General features: G+C 39.4%; 1 protein-coding gene across 4 annotated transcripts in view; it reads left to right on the plus strand.

The window, feature by feature from the left end:
- Nucleotides 1-25,746, plus strand: part of LOC114599023 (BEN domain-containing protein 5) — a 723,068-nt gene that overhangs the window by 352,357 nt on the left and 344,965 nt on the right. For all 4 annotated transcript variants that reach the window (XM_028733533.2, XM_028733539.2, XM_028733534.2 and 1 more), the window contains exon 6: nucleotides 5,645-5,684. In XM_028733533.2, coding sequence (XP_028589366.2) covers nucleotides 5,645-5,684 — 40 coding nt within the window. The remainder of the gene's footprint in view (nucleotides 1-5,644; nucleotides 5,685-25,746) is intronic.

A 25,746-nucleotide genomic window follows, 5' to 3' on the forward strand; every position in this document is an offset into this window, starting at 1 on the left:
CTACCCACTGTTGCTGCTGCCCACAACCCAATTCTCTCTGGGGAGTCTATCTTATGCATTTCTCTGAGTGCACAGCCCTTCCTCAGAGTGATGCATTGTTGATGAGGTCACACCAGAGACTGCTATGCTGCCGCCATATTGCAACGATGCTAAAAAGTGTCTGTTCGTTCATATCTGATTTTAACATTTTTGTATGGTTTTTGTTGTATGGCTTTATGTATGATTGCTTCAAACCACTCTGATATATTTTATGGATAGTGCTATATAAATACTTTAATAAATAAATAAATAAATAAATAAATCATACTGCTTTATGTATCTTTGCATTTTAAACTTAAAGTAACTTTAAACAGTATTTGCTGCCATCATGGCAAAGTGACAGTGGTGAAGGCACACTCTGGAGTGACTTCACCCATAATGCCTTGCCTTGAGGAAAGACATCTTTCCCAAGCGAGGCATTGAGTGCACCCTGTACTCCAATTCCTTATGCATCAGCAAAAGGGAAGCAATAAGAAAGAGCTGGGATTCTGCCACATGTAGAGTTTGACTTTTATATTGCATGTTTGTGTGAGCTTTGCCATTATACTATGGAAATAGCAGGAATGTATAGGGATAGTTTTGTTTCCATGCATGATACTCCCCCCCCCCATACCTTTGCAATAGTCATTAAACTGCCCATATGTGTTCTTTTGTATTATTCATATTGGCCTCTGCTTTTGAACCACAACTGGAAATACAAAGATATAGGAAGTGTATAGGAAGATGACTGACCAGATGCTTCTGGAAATTCACAAATCTCCTACAGAGAGTGTTCACATTTTATTGGAGTCCACCTACACACCGGCATTATTGATAATAAAATCCACACAAAGTAATAGGCATGGGTAGCTGAGTTTTACTAAGATCCCTGCCAAGTGTCAACAAGATGAGTGGCACATTTTATCATGATCCAATGATACATTTGCAACTAATAATAGAGGGCAAAGGAAGTATAAGATTGTGCTATATTACATGAATAAAGATCTGTTGGAGGGGTTAGTTGAAAGAATTTATTATTTAGTGCTTGAGTGTGATAACATTTTATGTTTTTAATTATCAGATTATCTGCTTTAAAAGGAACAGAAATAGCATTTTTGTCTTGATCAGAGGGTATATCTAAATTGTACTGCAGGGTGTGGTGGCACTCCAACTAAGGAATATCCAATCAGAGAAAAAATGTAGAAACTTCATCAAGAGAACTTAATTTCTCCGAGTTTGATAGCTTAACATTTTGGGGAAAACATGCCACACTTCCTTGTCTGGCTCAAGAACTGATTGCAGTCAGATGTAATTTGATGATGGTGTTAATGAGGAAACAGTTCTAGGTGTCAGTATCACTAGGTATCTTTGCACAAAATGTATGATAAAGGAAAGAACTGAACGATCTGTGGTACCTTTACACGTGGATAGTGAGAGTTGGGTAATGTACCATGAAGAAATAAGAGTGGTGCAGGAGAACATCTTGCAGATAATCTAGCCTTAAATGAATTAGTTAATTTACACAAAAAATAATTCCTTCTTTGCACTCTTCCAACTCACCCAGAGTTAATTAAGGTTAGAATTAAATAGAAAAAAGTCAGCAAATATCTCCAAGGGCATCAATACTAGGGAAAAGAAGTAAGTGCTGAGAGAGAGAGAGAGAGAGAGAGAGAGAGAGAGAGAGGGAATATATGCCAGTATAAAAGGTTAAAAGAACGCTGAAAGTTTAAAGTCTTAAGTCAGGAAAAGTTAGTGAAGAAGTAAGCAATGAAGAAATTTTAAGGTCAGGTTAGAATTGCAATTTAGAACTATTCAGCGACAAATCTAATAAAGACAGTTTTAGAGCCTAATAAAAGTTTGGCTACCATACTGAAATGAACAGTGCTCGATGGCATGCGTTGGTGGGTTGTGTCTGTATAATGGGTTCAACTCATATATTCTGAGGGGTTAGAACAGCTCAACATTCTGGCTCACTTGGAGAAAGGTGGCTCCCATGGTAGTAGAAAGATAAATTGAAGTGTTGAGGAGATTTGTTTTAGTTTTTGTTCTAAATGCTGGTTCATATCGAATGAGGATAAAAAGAAGTACATGATACAACATGAATTATTTTGGTTCTAAAAATGTCCCTTTGTTAAAGGCAACCACCTAATTTCCCACTTGATAAGAGTCAGGAGGTGTCATATCGTAGCCCATATAACTCATTATGATTAAAAAATAGTACAGTTCTTTCTTAATAGGTATGTTTTGGTTTAGGAATGTATTTGTAAGATGAAGTCAGATAGCTTGGCATCTTATGAATTTGGCCTCCCACCCCAAGGTATCTTGGGTTTAAATATTGTTGTACCCTGAAACCTGCAGTGGGATGGGACCTGTTGGAAGACATAGAAAAAGGCTGACCTAAGTAAACCAATGCTCAGAGTTGTCTACTGTTATGTACTGAAGTTCTCACCCTGGGCCAGCAGGGGGATACTGTAGATAGTTATGCAAATAAGGGATTGAAAGTGACGTTCAGTGATTGGATAGTTTTAGAAAATTGTTACAGTTACATTGTACTGGAGCTCTATATAAGCAGGCTGACTGAACCCTTCAGTTCAGTTCTGTCCTGGTCTGTGAATAAACAAGAGCTGTTTGAAGAATCACTGTGTCGTCTGATATGTTCACCCACAACTTAACATCCACAATGCTCTTCTTCTTGTACAATAACACTCCCAAGGAAACAGGAGGTGGCCAAACTTGCACCATTAGTGCCCTTTCATGGACATGAATTATATCTTATGTTCAGTTGCAAGTAGGAACTAAACACACTTGACTGTCAGTAAGGTTCGTATACCATTGAATGAATTTCATTCAGCATTTCGACTGCACAGACATAAGTTTCAATCTTTTAGATGAGGCCTTGAAAGAGCAAGATTTTGGGAAAGGCAAACTTTTCAGTTTAGTGTTCATGCAGGCGTGCTTCCATTTTCAAGGACTTCCAAGTGTCACCAAAAGAATAGAGACAGCGTAATGATGAGAATTAGATTAGAAGTGGATCAATAGGCCTGACAATAAATGAAAGCAACACAGACATTATTGAGCAGATTAGGAGAGATAAATTAAAGTGGACAGTATATTCTGCAATGCCAGTGCTACACAAATGTTGGACGAAGAGAGTTTAGAAGAATAACAACTATTAGGAAGTGTAAGGAAAAAGAAGTAAATGGCTGTAACATTTGAATGATGAAGGGGGGGGGGACTCTCTATGCTGTAGTGAATGTCAAACGAATGCTGGATGCACCAAAATAAATGAATTGTCAATGTGAATAGCACTAGTACTTTCTTAGAATTTAGTTACCTACCATTGATGGGTGACGAGTGCACAGTGACATGCTTAAAGATTAAAATAATTATAAGATAACTTGTTCAGAACATACTTAGTCTAAACACCTTTGTTAGTGATTCTGCGAACCAGAAATATGAGGATTTCCAAAACTTTTTAAACAAAAAACTATATGTATGTGAAATCTGCAGAAATAAGGCTTATCTTTTCAGAGCTCATTAGTTGTTCTATGAGTTCCAGATCCAGACTGCTCATTTTTCAAATTCATTGTACTGTTTTTATAATGTTTCGCCTGAGCCAACCTATTCTGAACAAATTCTGTAAATGGTTTTGGACAGGTAAGCTCACCTTTCAGATGTGTGGGTAGATCATCACATCACAGTGACATGTGCACTCTTAAGTACACAATTATACAAATATGCTTGGAATTCATATCAAATATATGCAGTCAAAGCCAATATTGTAGCTTCTTAACCAAGATATCAAAACTGTATTTTGGTCAGTATTTTAGTGGAAGAGGATAAAATATTGTAGGAATTTCTACTTTCCCTAATCACAGTACAGCTCCAATGCCAATGATCACAAAGAAATGATCACATTCTTTTACTTATACAGATGAAGTTACAGGTAGGTAGTTGTGTTGGTCTGCTGTAGTCAAAACAAAATAAAAAAAATTCCTTCCAGTAGCACCTTAGAGACCAAGTCTCTAAGGTGCTACTAGAAGGAATTTTTTTTATTCTACAGATGAAGACAGTGGAAAGTTTACAAGTAATAATAATAATAATAATAATAATTTATTATTTATACCCCGCCCATCTGGCTGGGTTTCCCCAGCCACTCTGGGCGGCTTCCAACTGAATATTAAAAACAGTACAGCATCAAACATTAAAAACTTCCCTAAAGAGGGCTGCCTTCAGATGACTTCTAAAAGTAAAATAGTTGTTTATTGCTTTGACATCTGCTGGGAGGGCGTTCCATAGGGCAGGAGCCACTACCGAGAAGGCCCTCTGCCTGGTTCCCTGTAACCTTACTTCTCGCAATGAGGGAACCGCCAGAAGGCCCTCGGCGCTGGATCTCAGTGTCCGGGCTGAACGATGGGGGTGGAGACGCTCCTTCAGATATACTGGACCGAGGCCGTTTAGGGCTTTAAAGGTCAGCACCAACACTTTGAATTGTGCTCGGAAACGTACTGGGAGCCAATGCAGATCTCTCAGAACTGGTGTTAAGTGATTTGACTAGAGAGCAGTGGACTTTAAAGTGTGTTCCTACAACCCTGGGCGGCTTGCAAACTATTACTTATTTCTCCCTGATCTGACATTTGCACCAGCAAGGGGGAGTAGGGGACATTTTAGGGCAGTTTGTCAATTTGCTAGGGATGTCAAACTTTCCTGAATCCAAGGGCTGACATTTTTTCAGAGGTGATATGAGAACAGCTTCCATGTGGTTGGATTCCACACCTCTCTAGAACCATGTGACTTAATTCCTGCCCTCTTTTCTCCTCCAAGCTTTCCCAGTTGGATGAATAGGTCTCTGCTATTTGGTGTCCGTTTTTTATTGTTTCTTAACACTAAACACTATTGTTTTAGTTTATTATGTACATTGCCTTGAGATATATATGTGAAAGGTGACTGATTGATTGATTGATTGATTGATTGATATATGTTGCCAGAATGGTAATGGGAGCCATGCAAAGGTAACTTCAATGCTGTTCTGGTCATGAAGTGGGCCTCAATGTTTATAGTTCTGCTTCCTTGTTCTCTGTATTGTTTTCCTGCAAGTGCTGGTATTGTGTCCAATGGCATCAAGCTTCTGGAAGGATAGTTACAGGATCAGTTATTTGTGGTAACAACAAAGCCCTTGATTATCCAAGGCCTCTTTCTCTCACTTTTAATTAACTTCTATCTCATTTACTCCTCCACTGTGAAAATAAGGTGTTGTTTTATTTTTTATAAAAAAGCAAGGATGCTAATTTATTCCACAGAATCCTGCACATCAGTACCACACTTTAAATCATATAATAGCCTTTGCCGATGTGTTAAATGCTTCCTTGGTTTGACAAAGGTTGTTAAATCTAAGCAGACATGCATATGTGTATTTTTACCACTAAATTAATTACCAACACTCTAAAAGAGTGCAAGAGAGAAGGCATTCAAAGGGCTGGGCACAGTGCACATGGCTTCCATCCATTGAGCCATGTAAGTCATAATTAATTCTATTGCAAATGTCAGAACACTTGCTTGGCATGTCTAAGCTGACCTACGAAAATTAGTCATCTTTCAGCAACTCCTTTTATCATTTGTTTTTCAGCAACAGCGGCAACTTGACCTCTTGACTATAACCAACCCTGGTGAGTAAGCCAAAAGGCTCAGCTCTTTTTATGTTTTCTTAAAGAGATGGTTGTCTGAATGTGTCTCTTTCTCCCCTCCCTGACATGCAAAATGAAAAACACTGTTCACCAGAAAATCTTTAACATAATAACAACTGACAGCTATATTGTGCTTGGTAAAGCCGCGGGCAGTTATCCGTTCACAGAGCTGCCTCTTCAGACCTTTACTCTGTGAATTTGAGTGCTGATATTTCTTTAAGCCTCCTGGGGTTACTGTTAGTGGTATGTCTGCAGGGTAGATATGCTATAATTCACAATGTATGTTCAAGTATCACAGAAGCATTCCATTTAACTCTCTGCAGTGGTAAACTTAGATATTTACTAAAGAACAGAGGAAGCCGATATTATCATTGCTCACTGCTGGAGAGAGAGAATGTGTTTGTCATCTTGAAAAAATATTATTAAAAAATACTACATTAAAATAAAATGTTTCTGAAAACCGCTTTCTGAAGAACATACTAGCATGGCTATTATTAAGTGCTACTTGTCTGTTTAGTACGGTGGTGATTAATCATGCCAATAATGTTCATACTAGTTTTGTTTGTTTCCTGCTAAGTGCTCAAAACAACAGAATTGGCCGTGTGGGGTGAAGGCTGGATGACTCTGCTTAGCAGACACGGGATATTGCAGTAGCTGCATGGCACACCCCGTTCTGTGTCGTCGTAGCTAAGCATTGGAGTAAGTCTGAGTTGTGGGTAATAAATAGAAAAAAAAACTGAAAGCTGATACCATGTAGCATTAATGGAAAGGATCCAAATCCAAAGCATTTGGCTTCTTCTGATCTCCTCTGAGAGCATGGTGATCATGGTGCATTGGAGGATTGGAGCTGAAGGGGGCTAATGTAGCCCAAGGGAGATCCCTTGAGACCTTGTATTGTCTTGTGCAAAGCTTCTGACATATATTGCTGCCACCTCATCAAAAAGAAAACTCCAGCATAGAACACAGAGGCAGTGTGATGTTACCAAGCCTACACATGTCTCAGGTTACGCCTTATGTTTTAACACATCGCTATATAGGTGTAATATTTTGAGATCTTGGGTCTAGAGAGATAGTGTGTCATGAAGAAGTTGTACTGTAGTCCTATTACTAGGAGGAATTAGCAAGGACCACTGAATACCAATTCAGCTTTTTTAAAAAGTTTATTATAACAAGTACCAAAAGAATCAGAAGGTAAAATGCTGATGCTGCTTGAGACTCCAAAATGGGATAATCACAAAACTTAAAATGGTAACAGGGCTATATACAGACTGAACAACTCCCATGTGGGCTGGGTCAACAGCTTCTTTGCTGCTATAAATGAGATAGATGGAGGCAGGGAGCGTGATGGTTGACGTGTGAGAGTGGAGAGTGGTACTAAGGGTCTTGTAAACTGCATGGGAGCCCTAGATGTACCAGACTGAACAAAAATGATGCGGGTTTGGGCCTCGTGAGGGAAGAATAATCAGTGTCATTTGTGAAATAGAAGAGAGAGAAGTAAACAAGAGTTACAGATACGACTACATACCCAAGCCTGTATGTCGGGGGGAGGGATAGCTCATTGCACTCAAAAACTTGAACATACAAAATTGCCTTGGTATATCCAATACTCTATGCTCTCTCTTTAAAAACTCATTTAAACATGAAAATGTAAGATTATCTCCATTTCATTAATTTGTGACTCACACATGGATAATTTTCAGGTGGCTTTCATTTCTGCTAGAGCTGTTTTATTGTGTCAAATTATAGATGCAGTTCTGCATTGCTCAGTTAATTTTTCACTGGTTAGAAAATAATATGTTAACCTTCCTAGAGTTAAATGGGATGATATGTGAGATTTACTGTATTTCTCCTTTGATTGAGGCTTGCTTTCCTCCATACCACTGCCTAGGAAACTGCCGTGCAAAATTAGATGAAAAGAAAAGCTTCAAGACGTGTTTTTTGGGGAAAGTTGCTTAAGAACAAATTCCACTATTAAAACTCTCTGAAAAGCCATTCCTATTACAGTCCTGAACATTCTGGACGCTTCTGACTAATTGAAGCATGAAAATAATATGAACTCAAAGTCATGAAGCTATAATACACCTATTAGTAAAAATGATACAGGGTAATAAAATGTGACAGAAAGTTGTTCACCACTGAAACTCATGCTCCAACTATTCTTAATAGGCCATGCTAATTATTACTACATTGATTCTGATCAAAGTACACGTCAAGGGATCCTGGCTGAGTTTTCAAACAACCACACATAATTACTCTTCATGTTTGTTGGTGAGAGCTTCATAGGCTGCTGTATTTTAAAATGAATTCTTACATATCTTCCTATTAATGACAGTCTGCGCCGAAGAAAATATAATAATGCTCAGAAGAAGAGGGCAAATAAATTAGCAGATGTGGAAGTATGTTAATCTGTTTGCGAGGTTAAATAGTAATTCTGGAGATAATGTTTACACAACTCTATGGAAGCTGGGAAGAGGGATTAGTTTTCAAGGCTAGTAGATGAGACCTTGGTCTTATGCATATTTTCTCGGACGTATGTTCTCCAATATCAAGGGGATTGCAGCCTTAAGCCATTATTGCTCATGTAATCATTACATCTTAGTTTTCCTGTTTTTAATCAGCAATGGTCTGCTTTGCACAAACTGCTGCTGGGGTGGTAGACCTGTGTTTGGACTATATCAATTCAGACTGCTGGTGAGGAGCTGAATGCTTCTTTACTGGGGGGCGGGGGGATAATCCCTACACTTAGAAAGTTAGGGAAAAATCTAGCCTTCTCCCTGACATTCTACATTTCTTTGGGTAGTGTGTGTGTGTATGAGTGAATATGAGAGCATTTTATAAAATGAGCTCCCACTTACAGTCTGAAGTGGTATTGTCCAGCTATAGATTTACAATGGGTTCTCCCAGCTTTGTATTCTACAGTTACTACAGTACTGACGTGTTGGATTTGCACATCCAGTGCACTCAATTGCAACATTCTCTAATCTGGCACCCTCCATATGTTGTTTGACTACAGCTCCCCTCATTCCCAGCCAGCATGGCCAATGGGCAGGAAGATTATGGGAATTGTAATCCAAAACATCTTGAGGGCATCAGTTTTGGGAGGGCTGCTCCATTGGTTCTTGGTCTGTGCAGGTCTCATATAGCACAAATGGCACAGCTGGAGCAGCTGGGATAATGCCATCATGGAGTTTTCTAATATCATATAATTTCTGAGATAGCAAAAGTATACTGTGCCTCATCCGATTTACCTAATTCCATGACCAGATAAAGTAATAGCAGTGGGACATGGAGAAGTATCCTAATAAATCCCAACAGACTACAAAAATAGCATCTCAGTAACTTAGTTCAGCAAAATACTTAAACCTGCTCTGAAATATTGATTCTGGCATTTTTATCATCCACGGGATACGAAAAGATTCTGGGCCTTTTCAAGGGAAACCTCAAGCATGTAAGAGAATTCACAATAGTATTTATTTATTTATTTATTTATTTATTTATTTCATTAATATCCTGCCTTTCCTCCACAGAGCCCAAGGCAGCATACATGAGTCCTCCACACACACCCTCCCATTCATTCTCATAACAACCTTGTGATATATGCTAGGCTTAGAGATAGCAACTGGTTCAGAGACATGGCTGAGGAACAAGATTCAGCAATCCCAGTTGTTCTTTTTCCAAGCTTGCCTCCTATCATGATCCAATATTTGTGTGTCCTTCAAATGAATCCTGGCTCCCTGCAGAAGAATATTTCCACAGTAGAAAATCATCAGGCAGGTGTACAGAGGGGGTGGAACAGCAATACCTGGGGAGCAGAGGTTAGGCCTCTTTTTTAAAGCCATAAATGGAATGATTTATTGTGTGACAGCTTCCCAGTTTCAGGTGCAGAAATGGCCTTTTCAATCCTTGTAGCCTCTGTTCCTCATAGCTTTGCATCACTTTGTATATGTCCACCTAAACTGCTAAAACTGCTGCCAAATTATAAGTGTACTCTGTTTACACAGCAGAGAAATATCCCATGCGAAAAGAGCTGTGGGGGGGCTATTGTCAGGTTCTCCTATGCCATTGCTTGTTTGTCCCCTCATGCAGGATATTCATATAAATTCTCCTCCTAGCAGCCATTCCGTTCTGTCACAATCAATAGAGCAAAATGGAGATCCAACAGCTATGGACTCCCACCCTATTCTTCCATCTTGTTTGTTCTCTACTGCATTATCGTGCTTCATTGCCTCTGTTCTTCAGACCAGCTTTTGCATCTTCCAAATCATGATTCCAGAATAAGTCTTTGCTGTTTACATAAGCTCCCTTCACTGGACTCATATTCGAAACAGGAGTTTTATTTTATTTGGGGTCTGAGGCTGAAACCTGACATTATGTTGTATGAATATTCACATCTTGAAGTACTTGACCTTCATCTACTTTTGTCTATCCAGCCTAAATTATCTTTTCTCTTGTATCATCAGTCTTTCTCCAAAATAATTTGTATGCTTAGATGACTGGATGATACTTACAATTTTGCAGCAGTTTTAAAAACTAGATGGTCATATACATAGTGATGCAAGCCTTGCTAACGATACAATCCAATATTTTGCTGTGGTAGGCAGACAAATCAGCTACTCCGGAAAGGAGCTTCTATGCATCTCCACAGAATATATAGGGATATTATATAGGGATATATAATATCCCTATATATCCCACAGAATATATAGGGATATTATATATAGGAATATATAGGGATATTATATTTTCTCCTCAGCCCCCCCCCCATCTCTTGTTTTGTGACTAAATATGGGACTCTTCTTTAACCCAATTTCTAGCATAGCGACTTTCGTTGCTAGGTGTTATTTTAAAAATAGGAATTATAGCAGAGCTGCTTGTAACACTGTAAGATTGGTCTTTTTGCTTGCTTAACATTTAGTTTTGGTGCACACACACACACACACACACACACACACACACACACACACACACACAGTATATAGGAAACCTGAATATTAAGTGTGTGTGAGTGTGTGTTTTTCTGTCGGGAAATGGTTTTTCATCAAGTTAAATAAAAACCATAGAGAAGGCATTTGAAAAGCTAACACCATTACTTTTGAAATCTTTCTGCAACACCTTATTATTATTCTAGGTCACTGTGATGTTTCCATGCACCTTGGCATGTCCCTTTAATTGGATCCTTGCCTACGAAGGTCCAGCATAGTTGCATTGAAAGCTGACATTTCCAACTAACTGACCTTTTCAGGCCCAGTGATACTTCTATAATGATTATCCCCTTGCATTGTTTGGACACAATACCACATACTTCACAGCACATAAAGAATATGGTCTTTGAAAACTATTCAAAATTTCCAATCTCAAGTTAGCAAAATGAGAAAATTGGGTACAAACATTCATCAGAAGTGTTATTGTGCAGGTATCGATTTGAATGCCCTTTCATTTCTCTGGGAAAAAGTGTTGTAGTATAGAGTTCTAAATTAACTTTTGTTCTGTTTTTTTTCTTCCCACTAACTATAAAAAGGTCAAATTCATTCATAAGCCTGAATAGATTTGCTGGATATAAGCAATAAGATAACAATCAACCTTCAAATAACCTTTAAAGAGACAGTATCTTCCTCTATGAACAATAATTGATCTACTCATTAAGCAGGAGGGAATTCTTTCAGGCTCACCTAAGCAAAAAAAAATGTATAGGAAAAGGACACTATCTAAAACAACAAGGAAATGAAGTTTTAATATCAGAAATGGTTTAATTCTGCACATGTCAGTGACGTCAAAGGCCTGTTCAGACCTTTACATATTAGAAATGAAAGCCTATATTGCTAGGTCATAGATGGAGATATTACATGTTGAGAAAATATAGAATCTCTTAGTATATAGATAGTTGTTACTGTCTACACACATCATGAAAGACCAAAGGTGTGTATAAGCCCCTGACTCGTTTCCTGATCTGAATATGCATCCAGGGGAAGAAATGGTATCTGAAGAAGCCACTAAACAACAAAAGGTCATGGTTGTTGTGGTGCACATATTGCCTTTTCAATAGGACAACAAAATAATGAGAATCCTCTGACTATCGAGTGTTTTGGAGAAGGACATGGGCTCATTTCTCCTTTCATTCAGGTCTGCGGTGGCAGGAAGGTGCTAGGATAGTGAGTGGCACATTGTCACTTTCTTTTCACACTTAACGGCTAACTTTTAAAAGTGACCACTCCTTTCTTCTGATAGTACTTACCTTTGTCTAGTCATGGTAGATCAAAACTCCTTAAGATTTGTAGACATCAAATCAGTGATACCATGATAGGATCTCATGAAGCTTCCTTGATAGAATACATTGTGTTCATCTAGTCCAGTATTGCCTCCACTGTCAGTGACTCTTCAGGGTCGTGGGTCTCTAATGTCTTTTTACTGAAGCACTGTAACAGCCCACAGACATAATTTCAGGATTTCTGTTTTAATGTTCGGCTTAACGTTTTACTGTATTTTTATCGCATTTGGATGCTATGTACTGACCTTTTGCTTGCGTTTCTATTGTTATAATTTGTGTGAACCACTTAGAGATTTTGTTATATTAAGCAGTATATGAATTATTAAAATGAATGCAGATAAGCTGGTAATGGAACAAATGAGGGACTGTGTTTTGTGGGGCAAAGGCAGCTAAAGGTAGCTGAGATGGATAGATTAATGTGGACAGCTGTGGCTCTGCTACATTATCATTTCCAAACATACGGTATGACAAGTTCTGATCACTGTTCTGATCACTAGGCCCATGAAAGCTACTCTTCTTACTACAGTGGTGCCTCTCAAGACGAAATTAATCCGTTCCGCGAGTCTCTTCGTCTTGCGGTTTTTTCCTCTTGCGAAGCACGGCTATTAGCGGCTTAGCGGCTATTAGTGGCTTAGCGGCTATTAGCGGCTTAGCGGCTATTAACGGCTTAGCGGCTTAGCAGCTATTAACGGCTTAGCGGCTTAGCGGCTTTAAGAAAACGGAAACAAACTCGCAAGAACTCGCAAGACGTTTCGTCTTGCGAAGCAAGCCCATAGGGAAATTCGTCTTGCGGAACGACTCAAAAACCGGAAAACCCTTTTGTCTAGCGAGTTTTTCTTCTTGCGAGGTACTCGTCTTGCGGGGCACCACTGTATTTTGTATCCTTCATAAGTAAAAGGACCATTTTTAACCTCATAAAGGAATAAGATGACTAAAGGAATAAGATGACTAAAATGTTCCCGTTCCTTGATGAAGTATATTTATGCATTTGCAAGGCTCTCTAGAAAGTACCAATAATTAATATAAAAGCTTTAGTGTCCACTTATAAATTTTGCCAGGAAATTTTAAGAATTATGCTCTATCAGCCTTTTCTTCACAAAATGAATACTTAGCATTACCATATTCCATCTTCGACAAATAAGTGTGACATTTTTAATGATTCATTTAAGTTGCCGGCGGGGGTGGGGTGGAGAGAAAATGAAACCTTTGAGGTACCAAGAGATGTAAATGTTGTTTTTCCACATTTTATGATTCCCAGATGCCTCCTCTAATTGCTTTGCTAACCCCAAGTTTATGAAGTTATTTTCCAGAGTCAAACTCATTTGTATACATGTCAGAATATAAGCTGAATTTTAAAAATAAGACCTCTGGATTAGAATTCAGGAATGATAAACAAATTCATTTTGAATGTATTTGCATGCAATTTACATGTGACAAAATGTACCAATATGCGCCTTTCACATACAGGTCCAGCATCCGTTTAACATGATGGAATAGCATGAGGGGATTTTGTGTTGCTTTATAAAATAAAATAAAATGATGGATGCTAAAATTCAATGAGTAAAAAAGACTGGTGGGGGTAGATAAGAGTGTAGGGAATCTATGAATACTAGTTGCATCATCTGCAGCTTTCAGAAGAGAGATTTTTGTACCAGTTCTATACCTCTCTATTGCCATAGAATCACAAGGAACTTATTATTTATTTCCTAGAAGTAAATAATACTTCTCATGCCTCATGCACTTCTAAAAATGGGCCTCTTTTTCCCTTTGAAATAATATATGTGAAAAGATGAAATGATGGCTTCTGTTTGAAATAGCTCTAGAAATCTACAAACTTAGGGATGGATGGATGGATGGATGGATGGATGGATGGATGGATGGATGGATGGATAGACAGAATTTACTCTTTTCAAAATAGGATTAAAATGCATCATGTGCTTAAAGTAGGGTTGCCATATTTCAAAAAGTGAAAATCCATACAGAGAAGTTTTTTGGGGTTTTTTTTGGGGGGGAGAGCTTTTTTTTAGTTTTGCGTTAGCTTCACTTAATTTTTAAATACCACTGTGTGTATTTGAAATGTTTAGATAGTGCAGATCCAAAAGCAATTTGATATTATTTTCTCCTTACTGAAACTCTACAAGGCCCAAATGTAAATTGATGGTACTTTAAGAAATAAAGAATTATAAAGAATTAATAATCACAAGTGACAGTGGGGATTTGGATACAGATTTTGTAGGCCTATAGAATTTATATGCCTAGAAACTAGTCTGCTAAAGCAGACTTCGCATAACCGAAGTTTAAAAATAATTATTTCCTATTCCCCCCACCAAATATGTCTCTTGCTCAATTCAGGTCTGGTGACATACATACAGCTACATAGTTTTCTTCAAAGCTGTATTTAACCAGTTGATTGGTCACATAATATCAGTAAGTTACCAGGTTGTGAAGAGATTCACAGGTTCTAACCCCAAAGGCTGAGGCAGTTTATGCTTCATGTTTCATTCAGTGCCACACCAACACAGTTTGAAGCCTGCATAGTGCCTTCCCTTCCTGCTAGGGCCATCACTTTAAAATAAAAATAATAATTAGTAATTATTTTATTATTTTTTCAATTTATTTATTTTTTGCTTTTCTGATAAGATTCCATATCAACAAAATATGAACAAAAATAATACAATAAAGAAAAATATATGAAATAAAGAAAAGAGATCTTTCTTTTTTAAAAGATTTCTAAGAATAGACAAAAAATCAGAAAACATTCCTTGACCGATCAGCTTCCTAACCTCTCCTTCCATGGTTCTGTTTATCCCCTCTTTTCCCTGTGTTTTCTTAGTTCATCCTATCGCAACAACTTTTATATACTTTATTATTTCTTACTCTGCTGAAAATCTTACCATCCTGCTAGGTAAATTGTTTGCTTATAGTGCTTCCATAAACAATATCCAGTCCTCTTTATATCTTTCGTCATTTTGGTTTCTTCTTCTAGTAGTCATCCCTGCTAGGTCCACATATTCTAACAGTTTTATATGCCATTCTTCTTTTGTTGGTACTTTAGCGGTTTTCCATTTTTGGACTAATAGTACACTGGCAGCTGTTGTTGTGTATAGGAACAAATTTCTCTCTCTCTTTTTGAGACTTCTGTTGTTATTAATTCCAGGAACAATGCTTCTGGATTTTTAGAAAATGATTTTTTAAACATTTCTTTTAGTTCAGTATAAAATCATTTTCCAATAATTTTTGATTGTGCCACATCACCGCCACATGCGGTAGAAGGTTCCTTCTGCTATTTTACATTTCCAACAGTTACCCTTTATTGATTTTGACATTTTTGCTAATCTGTTAAGTGTCAAATGCCACCTATGTTGCATCTTCATAAAATTTTAAAACGTGTAGTATGCTGTAAATCTTATATTTACTCTCCAAAGTTGTTCCCATAATATAAAATCAATATTGTGTCCAATGTCTCTAGCCCAATTTATCACTGAATACTTTACTGTTTCCTCCGTTGCCTCCCACTCAAGAAATAAGTTGCATATTTTTGATAATTTTTTTACCTTGGATCCTAACAGCTCCTTTTCAAACTGAGTTTTTTTCAGCAAATCCATATTTTTTGTCTAACTTAAATGTCCCCCTCAACTGGTAGTAATGAAACCAGTCTGTCACTTGGTATTTTATCTTTTCATACTCTTTCTATTTACATTCCTCCCCAGTGATATTTAGAAGGTCTTTGTATGTACTCCAGTTTGTCTCTATGTTGATATTTTTTTTCATGCCAGGGCTTCTGTTGGTGATAACCACATTTGTGTTTTTCTTTACAGTAGTTTTCTATATTTCCTCCATACCCTATAAAGATTTTTTTCTTCTGATTATATGGTTTGAAAAGCTCTCATATACCTTTGTCTTTCTGTACCGCAGGCACGCATGCCATCAAAATTTTAAATCATGCCCTTCCTGGTCTAACAGATGGCTGTTCTTTAGTAAAATCCAGTCTTTCAACCAACGTAAGCATGATGCTTCAAAATATAATTGTAGGTCAGGGAGAACAAAACGACCTCTTTCTTGGGTATCATTCATAATTTTATGTTTTATCCTGGGTTTTCTCCCCTGCCAAATAGACTTAGAAAGATCTTTCTGCAATGGTGCTTTTGATGGATAGGAAAGCTAGTGATGTGAGCCTGTCATGGTAGACTGCAAGTGTGTTTTGATGAGCTTCAGTTTTGAAAAGATAGGCTCACCAATGGCAACTGTCAATTGAAGTATCAGGGGAATTTGTAGCGCTATCCAGACATTTTGGAAGCCACATGGATGTACTGCAGGGTGTCTTGTGGTGAGCCTTTTCCATGAGCTAAAATGTGAAAGAGGTGGCTTCCCTGAACACAAAGATCTGTACCACCAATGTCAGAGTGGTGGCCATTGGTGATGGCTATGGATAGATCAATACCTTGGGTGTTAAGCATCTGTTGTGGAAGGTTTTCAAGGCTGTGTGAAAATCCTCATATATTCCTGTGAGATTCAAGCTGCTCAAATAACACTGCTACACTGTTAATCTGTAATCCAATGTTGTTTACTTGGAAACAAGTCTATATAATGTTTACTCCCAATTAAATTTGGGGTAGGGTTGTTAGACTTCAATCTACAATCACTTGCTGTAGAAAAGCCTAATAGATCAGTAAGGCGATGCTAAAATAAGTTGGCTGTAAATTTCTGCTGTATTTAAGTTAATTTTAAACAATACTGTTTTGCATAAAATAAAGTTATGCCCTTTGTCAGGCACACTTATTGTTCTAGCTCCATAACATTCACACATTTAGGGTAAATGAACCACCTTGAGATTTTTGGCCTTCTGGAGTGTGTCAGATTAGTTCATGCTTATTGAACAGTGTCTTTGACTCTTGTGAATTGCAGTAATACCATTGGATGTAGTCCATTAATAACAACACAAGTGAGACTGCAATTTACATTAAAAGCATAAGAAGTAAAGGTAAAAGTCAGTTATATTTAGAGATGGGATAAAATTACTATATATGTACGGAATCCAGAGTTGATTATCTATCTTTGGGGTAACTTGTTACAAAACACATTTTCCATAAAATATTTAGCCGGCTAGCCCTCAATTTCTGTTGCAATTGGCTTTCCTTCATAACATACAGTGGTACCTCGGGTTACATATGCTTCAGGTTACATACGCTTCAGGTTACAGACTCTGCTAACCCAGAAATAGTGCTTCAGGTTAAGAATTTTGCTTCAGGGTAAGAACAGAAATCTTGCTCCGGCGGTGCGGCAGCAGCAGGAGGCCCCATTAGCTAAAGTGGTGCTTCAGGTTAAGAACAGCTTCAGGTTAAGAACGAACATCCGGAACGAATTAAGTACTTAACCCGAGGTACCACTGTATATGCCTACATATATAATTGCTCTTGCCTGGCAATAAATGCTACTTCCAGTTATCTGTTTTTAGATACTTGGGTTATAGTCTTATACACACTATATAGTCCCATACACATTTAGTTGAGAAGAAGCTTTTAGGCCATAGTGGGACAAAAGTCTGAGCAGGCTCAAGGTGAAGTGTGTGGATAACCAAAATAAATTGTTCCCAATTAAGCACAAGAGTGTCTTAGAAAGTTCTGTGCTTCTCAAAATGCAAAAAACATTCATATGGTTTTCTCTGGAAGCAATTTGTTGCCAGACCCATTATACCTCACTTCTTCCTAGTTTCCTTTCTATCTTTACTTCTTCCAAATAATATTGCTGTAACTAGAGTTAGTGACACTGCCTAGTTCCAGGTATGAGGCCAAGGCATTTAAGCACCTTTGAGAGTGAATGCTAAGGCTTGAACCTGAAACATTTGAAATAAAAGGGAAAGACTGCATATCCTTACCTGGTGTCAAATGAACTTTGCTCACCTGTCACCACAATGGATGAGTTTAGAGCAAATGATCCCACTTGCCCATGATGTCCCACTTTGGTGATCTCCCTCCCTCTGTAGCTCTCCTGTGCCCCAGAAACAAGAAAATGATCATTGCTACGAGCAAGTGAAAACTTGGGTCTAAATCATGGTTTGCTTGTTAGTTTGTTACATTTCTATCCTACCTTTCTCCAGGGAGCTCAAGGTGATGTGCATAGTTCTCTGTCTCCCCATTTTATCCTCAAAGCAACCCTGTGAAATAGGTTAGGCTAAGATAGTGACTGGTCAGCCAGTGGGCTTCATGGTTGAGTAGGGACTAGAATCCCCATCTCCCACATCTTAGTCCAACACTCTAACCACTACAACACACTGGCTCACACTGTATTAGAGGAAAGGAGTTGTGATGAGAGGGTGTATAATGAGTAATTCCAAATTTACAAGTTTATACATCTTATCATTCCCTTTTTCTGCTTGTTGTTGTTTTAAATACAAATCCTGATCAGAATGAAGTTCACTTATCCCTCTAACAAGACAAGAAGCCATTATTAAGCTCTGTATTGTTTTAGATATAAGCTGTTTGAGTGCCTTTAGTCTTACTTGATGAGAAAAGTGACATCTTGAGGAAATATACAACAAATTAAAAACAAAAGTCTTATTAGTCTTGGCAGTTACCTATGTAGCACAATTGATTTAGAATCCCCTGGATGGGCAGCATTCTCCTCAAGCAGCTAACTTGACAAAGGGAATGCATTTTTATTTATTTTTTTAGAATTAATGTTTGGATTTCTTTGGTGGTAATAGCATTTTGCTCTTGAATGCAAAACAATTAAATCAAGACACTCTCACTACACTGAGATTTAAAGTGCTTCACTCAGGCTGCAATCTTCAGTGCCACAAAGTCACTGGCCAAAATCCAACACAGAGTTAAGTGTATCTAAGCCCTTTAAAATGAGAAGCAAACCACACATTATATTAAAAGTGTATTCATCACATTTGCATGTTTATGCATTTTTAGTAGCAGCCAAGGGAGCACAGTAGCAGTTCCCCTCCTGGGCCAATAACAGATTTAGAGGTAGTGATTTTTGCTGCAGTTGTGATATGGAAGAAGTGGGTTAAACTACCCTCCACCTGTTCTATAGTACTGATTCTGTACGAAACCTCCACAGCTGCTATTTTAAAATACACACACTCACCTGAATGTGAATGTGGTTTTACCATAATATGTGGTTTGACATTAAATGGACTTAAATATGCTGGATTGAGGCCAAGGTATTACTTACATCTTGGTTTTAATCCAGCAGCCTGCATACATTTTCCTCTAGGTATGTATGCTACAATTATTGGGCTTGCATCTGGGAAGCACACTTGTGGAGATACCATTTGTATGAACTGCAGCTGTAAATAATTCACACAATTGTCATAGCGGCTGCATGGACAGCCCCCATTTGCAGGTTCATAAAAACTTGCCTCCATATTAATAGGCTCATCCGTCAAAGCCTATAAATATACAAAGCAACTCTATGCATATCTTGAAGTAAAATGAATTACAGACAATGCTGTGTAGCTAGAGATGCTAAGAGTCACACTCTCTTCTTAAGAGTTGGTGAATTGCATGCTCTTGTGTATACCACCCTGATTTTACAATCCATGCATTTCAGAATCCATGAGGTAAAACTCTCCCATTAAAAATATATCTGATGATGGGATGTGTCAGCACAATGTTACAAGCCAGGGTGTCAGGTTGTTCTGGTATCACAATGTGTGTTTTTCATTGTAGTACCATACTATGTTGCTAGATCTGTATCTAAAGCAGCCACCACCGTATCACAATCAGGATCTAATTAGACAGAGGTAGGATGAGTCTGCTGCTAGGCACAATCTCAAGATGATTTCAGCCACTAAAGGTTACATCACTTCTGCATCATTGTACGGCTTTAGGCCTGGCACAGAATTGTAAGCCTGAGAGTGACCCTTGCTAGAGCCTTCCCTCAAAGCAAAGAACGAGTGGGAACAACTTTTTAAAATCCTTGTTTTTCTGAACACTTGCTTATAATGAACAAAAACAAGGTTCATCTGTCTTCCCCCATTTGTTGTGGAAAATATGGTATGCATATATACCCATGTTGTTGTTTTTCACCTCTGGTGTCATGCTCTGGTGTCATGCGCAGCCTGGGAGTCATTTTGGACTCACAGCTGTCCATGGAGGCACCAGTCAATTATGTGTCCAGAGTGGCTGTCTACCAGCTCCATCTGGTATGCAGGCTGAGACCCTACCTGCCCGCAGACTGTCTTGCCAGAGTGGTGCATGCTGTAGTTATCTCCCACTTGGACTACTGCAACACTCTCTATGTGGGGCTACCTTTGAAGGTGACCCAGAAATTACAACTAATCCAGAATGTGGCAGCTAGACTGGTGACTGGGAGCTGCCGCTGACACAACATATCACCGGTCTTGAAAGACCTACATTGGCTCCCAGTACCTTTCCAAGCACAATTCAAAGTGTTGGTGCTGACCTTTAAAGCCCTAAACAGCCTCAGCTCGGTATTCCTAAAGGCTCATCTCCACCCCCATCATTCAACCCGGACACTGAGGTCCAGCGCCGAGAGCCTTCTGGCAGTTTCCTCACTGCGAGAAGCGAAGTTACAGGGAACCAGGCAGAGGGTCTTCTTGGTAGTGGCGCCAACTCTGTGGAATGCCCTCCCATCAGATGTCAAAGAAATAAACAACTATATGACATTTAGAAGACATCTGAAGGCAGCCCTGTTTAGGGAAGTTTTAATGTATTTTTAATCTTTTGTTGTAAGCCGCCCAGAGTGGCTGGGGAAACCCAGCCAGATGGGCAGGGTAGAAATATGTTGTTGTTGTTTGGCTGAACAGTGTAAGAGATTCACAGTTCCATGTCTGGAGAAGTTGATCAACTATAACTTGCAGCTGAGTAGGCACAACTCTCAAATTTTAACCTTAAGGCTCTGCATCTTGATGAAGAAAGCAAAATGTCAGCCCATTAGTCATACTTGGAGTGCCATTTCCCTACTTTATGTGTACAAAACATGGTTTACTTTCATCTCAAGGAGTGGAAGTTGAGGTCTGCAGCTCTTTAGAAATCTCTTATTTTGGCACACTGAAGGTCTCTAGTTACATGGAGGGCAGGTGTGGCCCTGGGGCAGTTCATCGCATCAACCTGACAGTGTGTCTCAACTCTCATTTGGGCAAAATGAACAAGTAGGTAATTTAATCTCATCAATGGCATTTCACAGATCAACTAACAGTTGTAGCAGTTCAGTTTGCAAAGGAAAAAGAAATGAAATATTGCACATAGTTGATAACAATGGCCCTATTTTAAGCTTCTAGAGGACAATGGCGTGCTTAAGCCTTACTTACATTTGACCTGTGGGTAAAAGAAAGTGCAGTGCCCATTTTCTTCTCATGCTGGTGTGTTGAGTTAGTGTACCTATGTGAAATCAAATTATTAATTCATAAGCATCAAAGGAACTATTTATATAACAGAGGCAAACATCAAAGTGAGATGCTCTAAGGGCAACTTGTGTGCATCCACTCAGCCTTTCATTCTCTTCACAAATGCACTTGATAGAGCTGAATTCCTCACACTTGTGTAAGGGTCAAGAGACACTGTATCTAGAAGGCAAACAGACTAACCTCGGCAAAGCAAAACTGACCCAGACAAAACAGGCAGCTCTGCCGAGAACCTTTAGACTCAGACCTCAAAATGCCTCTGCTGGAAAACAGGAGGGAGAAAGCTTTGCATCTGTCTAGTTCAGTTGCCAAATGCACCTCAAGAGCAAGAGAGGAAAACAATGAGAAGGGATGCCAAGGGTAGAGGATATATTTCTGCCATAGAAAGATGCTCAGGCTGGCATATCTGCATCTTTGAAAACGGGAGGGTTGCTTATGAAAGTTCTGGACTGCAGAAAAGGAGTCCTTGGCTGAGCATCAGTTTTTACAACTTGCCAGACATAGATTCAAAGTGACTGGAGAGATGCAGAGATGCAGAGGTAAGCTCTGCCCCTGCCAGCTCATCAAATGGAGTCAAGTCAAATTTGCAGTAGAGCCAGTGAGGGTCCAAGTTTCATAACAATGTGGCATGGCTCATCACTTGCGATCGACGGTTGCCATTTAAACAGGTGGCAAATGGAGTAATCAGAATCCACAGAGCCATCTAAATTGGAAGCCAAAGAGTTTTGGGGTGATTATGACATGGGGAAAGATGTGTGGACAATCAAAAGCTGGGAGAGAGCATAAAAATTTGAAATGCTTGGGGATTTGGCTCATATAATAGGCAGTTATATTTGGAGGAATCTCCTTGTGAAAAATCAGTGTGATTTTAACTTACCTACAACTGAGATGTTATGGCTATAACTTCTTTGAGGCATGTGACATGGTGTACAACTGAGCTTCAACAATAAGTGACAATTTAGAAGGTGTATCTAAAACAAAGAGCCAGTGGCATTTCTGTGACAGGAGTTGGCCCATAACTTGAAACTGAATCCTGATTGGACAGAGGTTTTAGTTTTCTGAAGTCTTGGGCCCAAGAGATGGTAGAAGCTACCTATTCTGGAAGGGGCTACACTTCCCTGGAAGGAGCAGGTCTGTAACTTGGGGGTATTCCCAGATCCAGCATTGCCACTGAGAGCTCTGGAGACCTTCTGGCTAGGAGTGACACTTCTAGTTCCAGCTGGTTTGCCAGCTATGGACCCTTTTGGAAAGAGATGACTTGGCCACAGTATTCCATGTGCTGGTAACTACCAGACTGGATTACTGCAATATGCCATACAGAGACTGCCCTAGAAGCACAACTTAGAAGCTTCAATGGTCCAAAACTGAGCAGTCCTATTATGGGCTGGAGTTTCATTTATAATGCATGTAACCCCCGTTTTGAACCAGCTGCATTGGTTGCCAGTTCATTTCTGGACCCAGTTCAAAGTGCTCACATTAGTGTTCAAAGCCCTAAATGACTTAGGTCCCAAATCCATGACTCCCTCTGCCTCTACAGACCCTCAGTGTTGAGATGAGCAAAAGGGCCCCCCTTGAGAGTTCTACCACCATCAGAATTATGGAGTGTGTAGCCCTGAAGAGAGCATTCTCTGTGGCAGCACCCTAACTGTGGAATTTCTTCCCCACAGAGGTGTGTCTGGCACCTTCATTGTATACCTTTTATCACACACTGAAGATGCACTTCTTTACACTGTCTTTTGACACCTGGATGTGGGTGGCACTGTGGTATAAACCACAGAGCCTGGGGCTTGCTGATCAAAAGGTCGGCGGTTCGCATCCCTATGACGGGGTGAGCTCCCATTGTTCGGTCCCAGCTCCTGCCCACCTAGCAGTTCGAAAGCATGTCAAAGTGCAAGTAGATAAATAGGTACCGCTCCAGCAAGAAGGTAAATAGCGTTTCCGTGCTCTGCTCTGGTTCACCAGAAGCGGCTTAATCATGCTGCCCACATAACCTGGAAGCTGTCTGTGGACAAACACTGGCTCCCTCGGCCTATAGAGCGAGATGAGCGTGTAACCCCAGAGTCGTCCACGACTTAACAGTCAGGGGCCCCTTTACCTTTATATATGTTTTAGAACACCCTCCTTCCACCTCTTGATTGTAGATTGCTTCAACTGAGTTTAATGTTGTATTTTTACATTGCTGTAACCCACCCTGGGACATTATGGTGAAGAGCGGGTAAGAAATAATAAATCATAATGCAATATACTAGGCAAATGGGAATAGAAATGCTCTTTTCTTTGTGTGCCAAACTTGATATGTGATCAAACATTACTCACTGTTTTCCATATACTTCAAATGTTGTTGTTGTTGTTTAGTCGTTTAGTCGTGTCCGACTCTTCGTGACCCCATGGACCAGAGCACGCCAGGCACTCCTGTCTTCCACCGCCTCCCGCAGTTTGGTCAGGCTCATGTTTGTAGCTTCGAGAACACTATCCAACCATCTCATCCTCTGTCGTCCCCTTCTCCTTGTGCCCTCCATCTTTCCCAACATCAGGGTCTTTTCCAGGGAGTCTTCTCTTCTCATGAGGTGGCCAAAGTATTGGAGCCTCAACTTCACGATCTGTCCTTCCAGTGAGCACTCAGGTCTGATTTCCTTAAGAATGGATGTGTTTGATCTTCTTGCAGTCCATGGGACTCTCAAGAGTCTCCTCCAGCACCATAATTCAAAAGCATCAATTCTTCGGCGATCAGCCTTCTTTATGGTCCAGCTCTCACTTCCATACATCACTACTGGGAAAACCATGGCTTTAACTATACGGACCTTTGTTGGTAAGGTGATGTCTCTACTTTTTAAGATGTTGTCTAGATTTGCCATCGCCTTTCTCCCAAGGAGCAGGCGTCTTTTAATTTCGTGACTGCTGTCACCATCTGCAGTGATCATGGAGCCCAAGAACATAAAATCTCTCACTGCCTCCATTTCTTCCCCTTCTATTTGCCAGGAGGTGATGGGACCAGTGGCCATGATCTTCGTTTTTTTGATACTTCAAATAAAACTCCTTTAAACATATCTTGGTTAATAGTAAGGAGTATATATGGATATAGTTTTCTTTCACTAGGAAAAAGATTAAAAACTTGGGTTAAAGCTGTTGGTTTTGAAGCCTCTCACAACCTTGGGCCACTCGAGCATATAAACAAACATTTTCTTTAGTTCTATAGAGTTGTACCAACAGCCTAGAAAGAAAGCTGTACCACAGCAGCCTGACTTTGAGATTATTGACAAGGGGTGTATCTAAAATCTAGACTTTCAGTTCACCCCTGCAACTACACTTTCTGTCACAGACAGCTCAGAGAACAGGCACCGTTTTCTTTTGTCCATCAGTTCAAAGTATGTTTTCTGTGCCATTTCACCAGGGCAGGTATTTATTAAGGACAGTCACGCATAAAACATACTGAAATTGGGGGGGAGGGATTCTGGTCACTTGGCTTTGTTTTTACTAAATGTGGCAGAAGTGATACCATGTATTACTTACACTAGTGTTGCACCATTAACTTCAGTGCAATTAGGTACATTATTGTAAGTAGTCCATGAATTGTCCCCTATGGTGGTTTAAAACTAGTGGAGCAGGTCTGTCCCAGGTCTGAAGAACTAGCAGATTCAGTTTAGATATAGCATCATAATAAAAGAGTTGTATAAAGAGTTTGAAATGGATTGTCACTGATTTTTTACTTTCTGTTTCTTCTGTCAGTGGTTAGACTGTGGTGGGATGAGGGAGATAGGACCAGCTGTCCCTAGACTTGTAGAGTTGAAAGGGATCCCGAGGGTCATCTAGTTCAACCCCCTCAAAGCTATTGCAACTGGAAGAACCAATATGGCTATTTTACGTGTTTCCCTCCAACTTCTACTACAAGAATACCTTTGAGTTCTTACCTCTTTCTGCTTCTTTGCCCAAATAAAGGGTACTTTTAGTTGGAGGAATTAAGTGATATGAACATAATATATATTATTCATCCTTTTGAGTGGAGCTGATGGAATACTGGGGCTTATATCTACATTAGATGTACTTTCACAAAAATGGGAATTGATAGGCACAGTTGTACCAGTAAAAGGTAAAAAGAACTGTTGTACCTAAATATGGACTGGTTAATGAATTTAAAAAAAACACCACTTTTTGCCTGTAACCAAAGACCACCACAGTAATGAATTAGTTTGCTGCAGAATAATTGATCACATGATGCGGTGCATGTACACCATTTGAATGGCAATGCCCATCAACTTGGGGGGGGCTCCTCAAATATTTTATTGAGGGATCTGTAGACCCCTCGGCCCCAAGGAGTTAGCTCCTATGCCAGTGCCCTTTCTCTGATCTGACTTTAGATATGCTTAGTGATTTGCCCTATGTGATGCTGTTCATCCTACAAGGAT

Source organism: Podarcis muralis, chromosome 5 (genome assembly GCF_964188315.1).
Source record: "Podarcis muralis chromosome 5, rPodMur119.hap1.1, whole genome shotgun sequence".
Lineage (NCBI taxonomy): Eukaryota > Metazoa > Chordata > Lepidosauria > Squamata > Lacertidae > Podarcis > Podarcis muralis.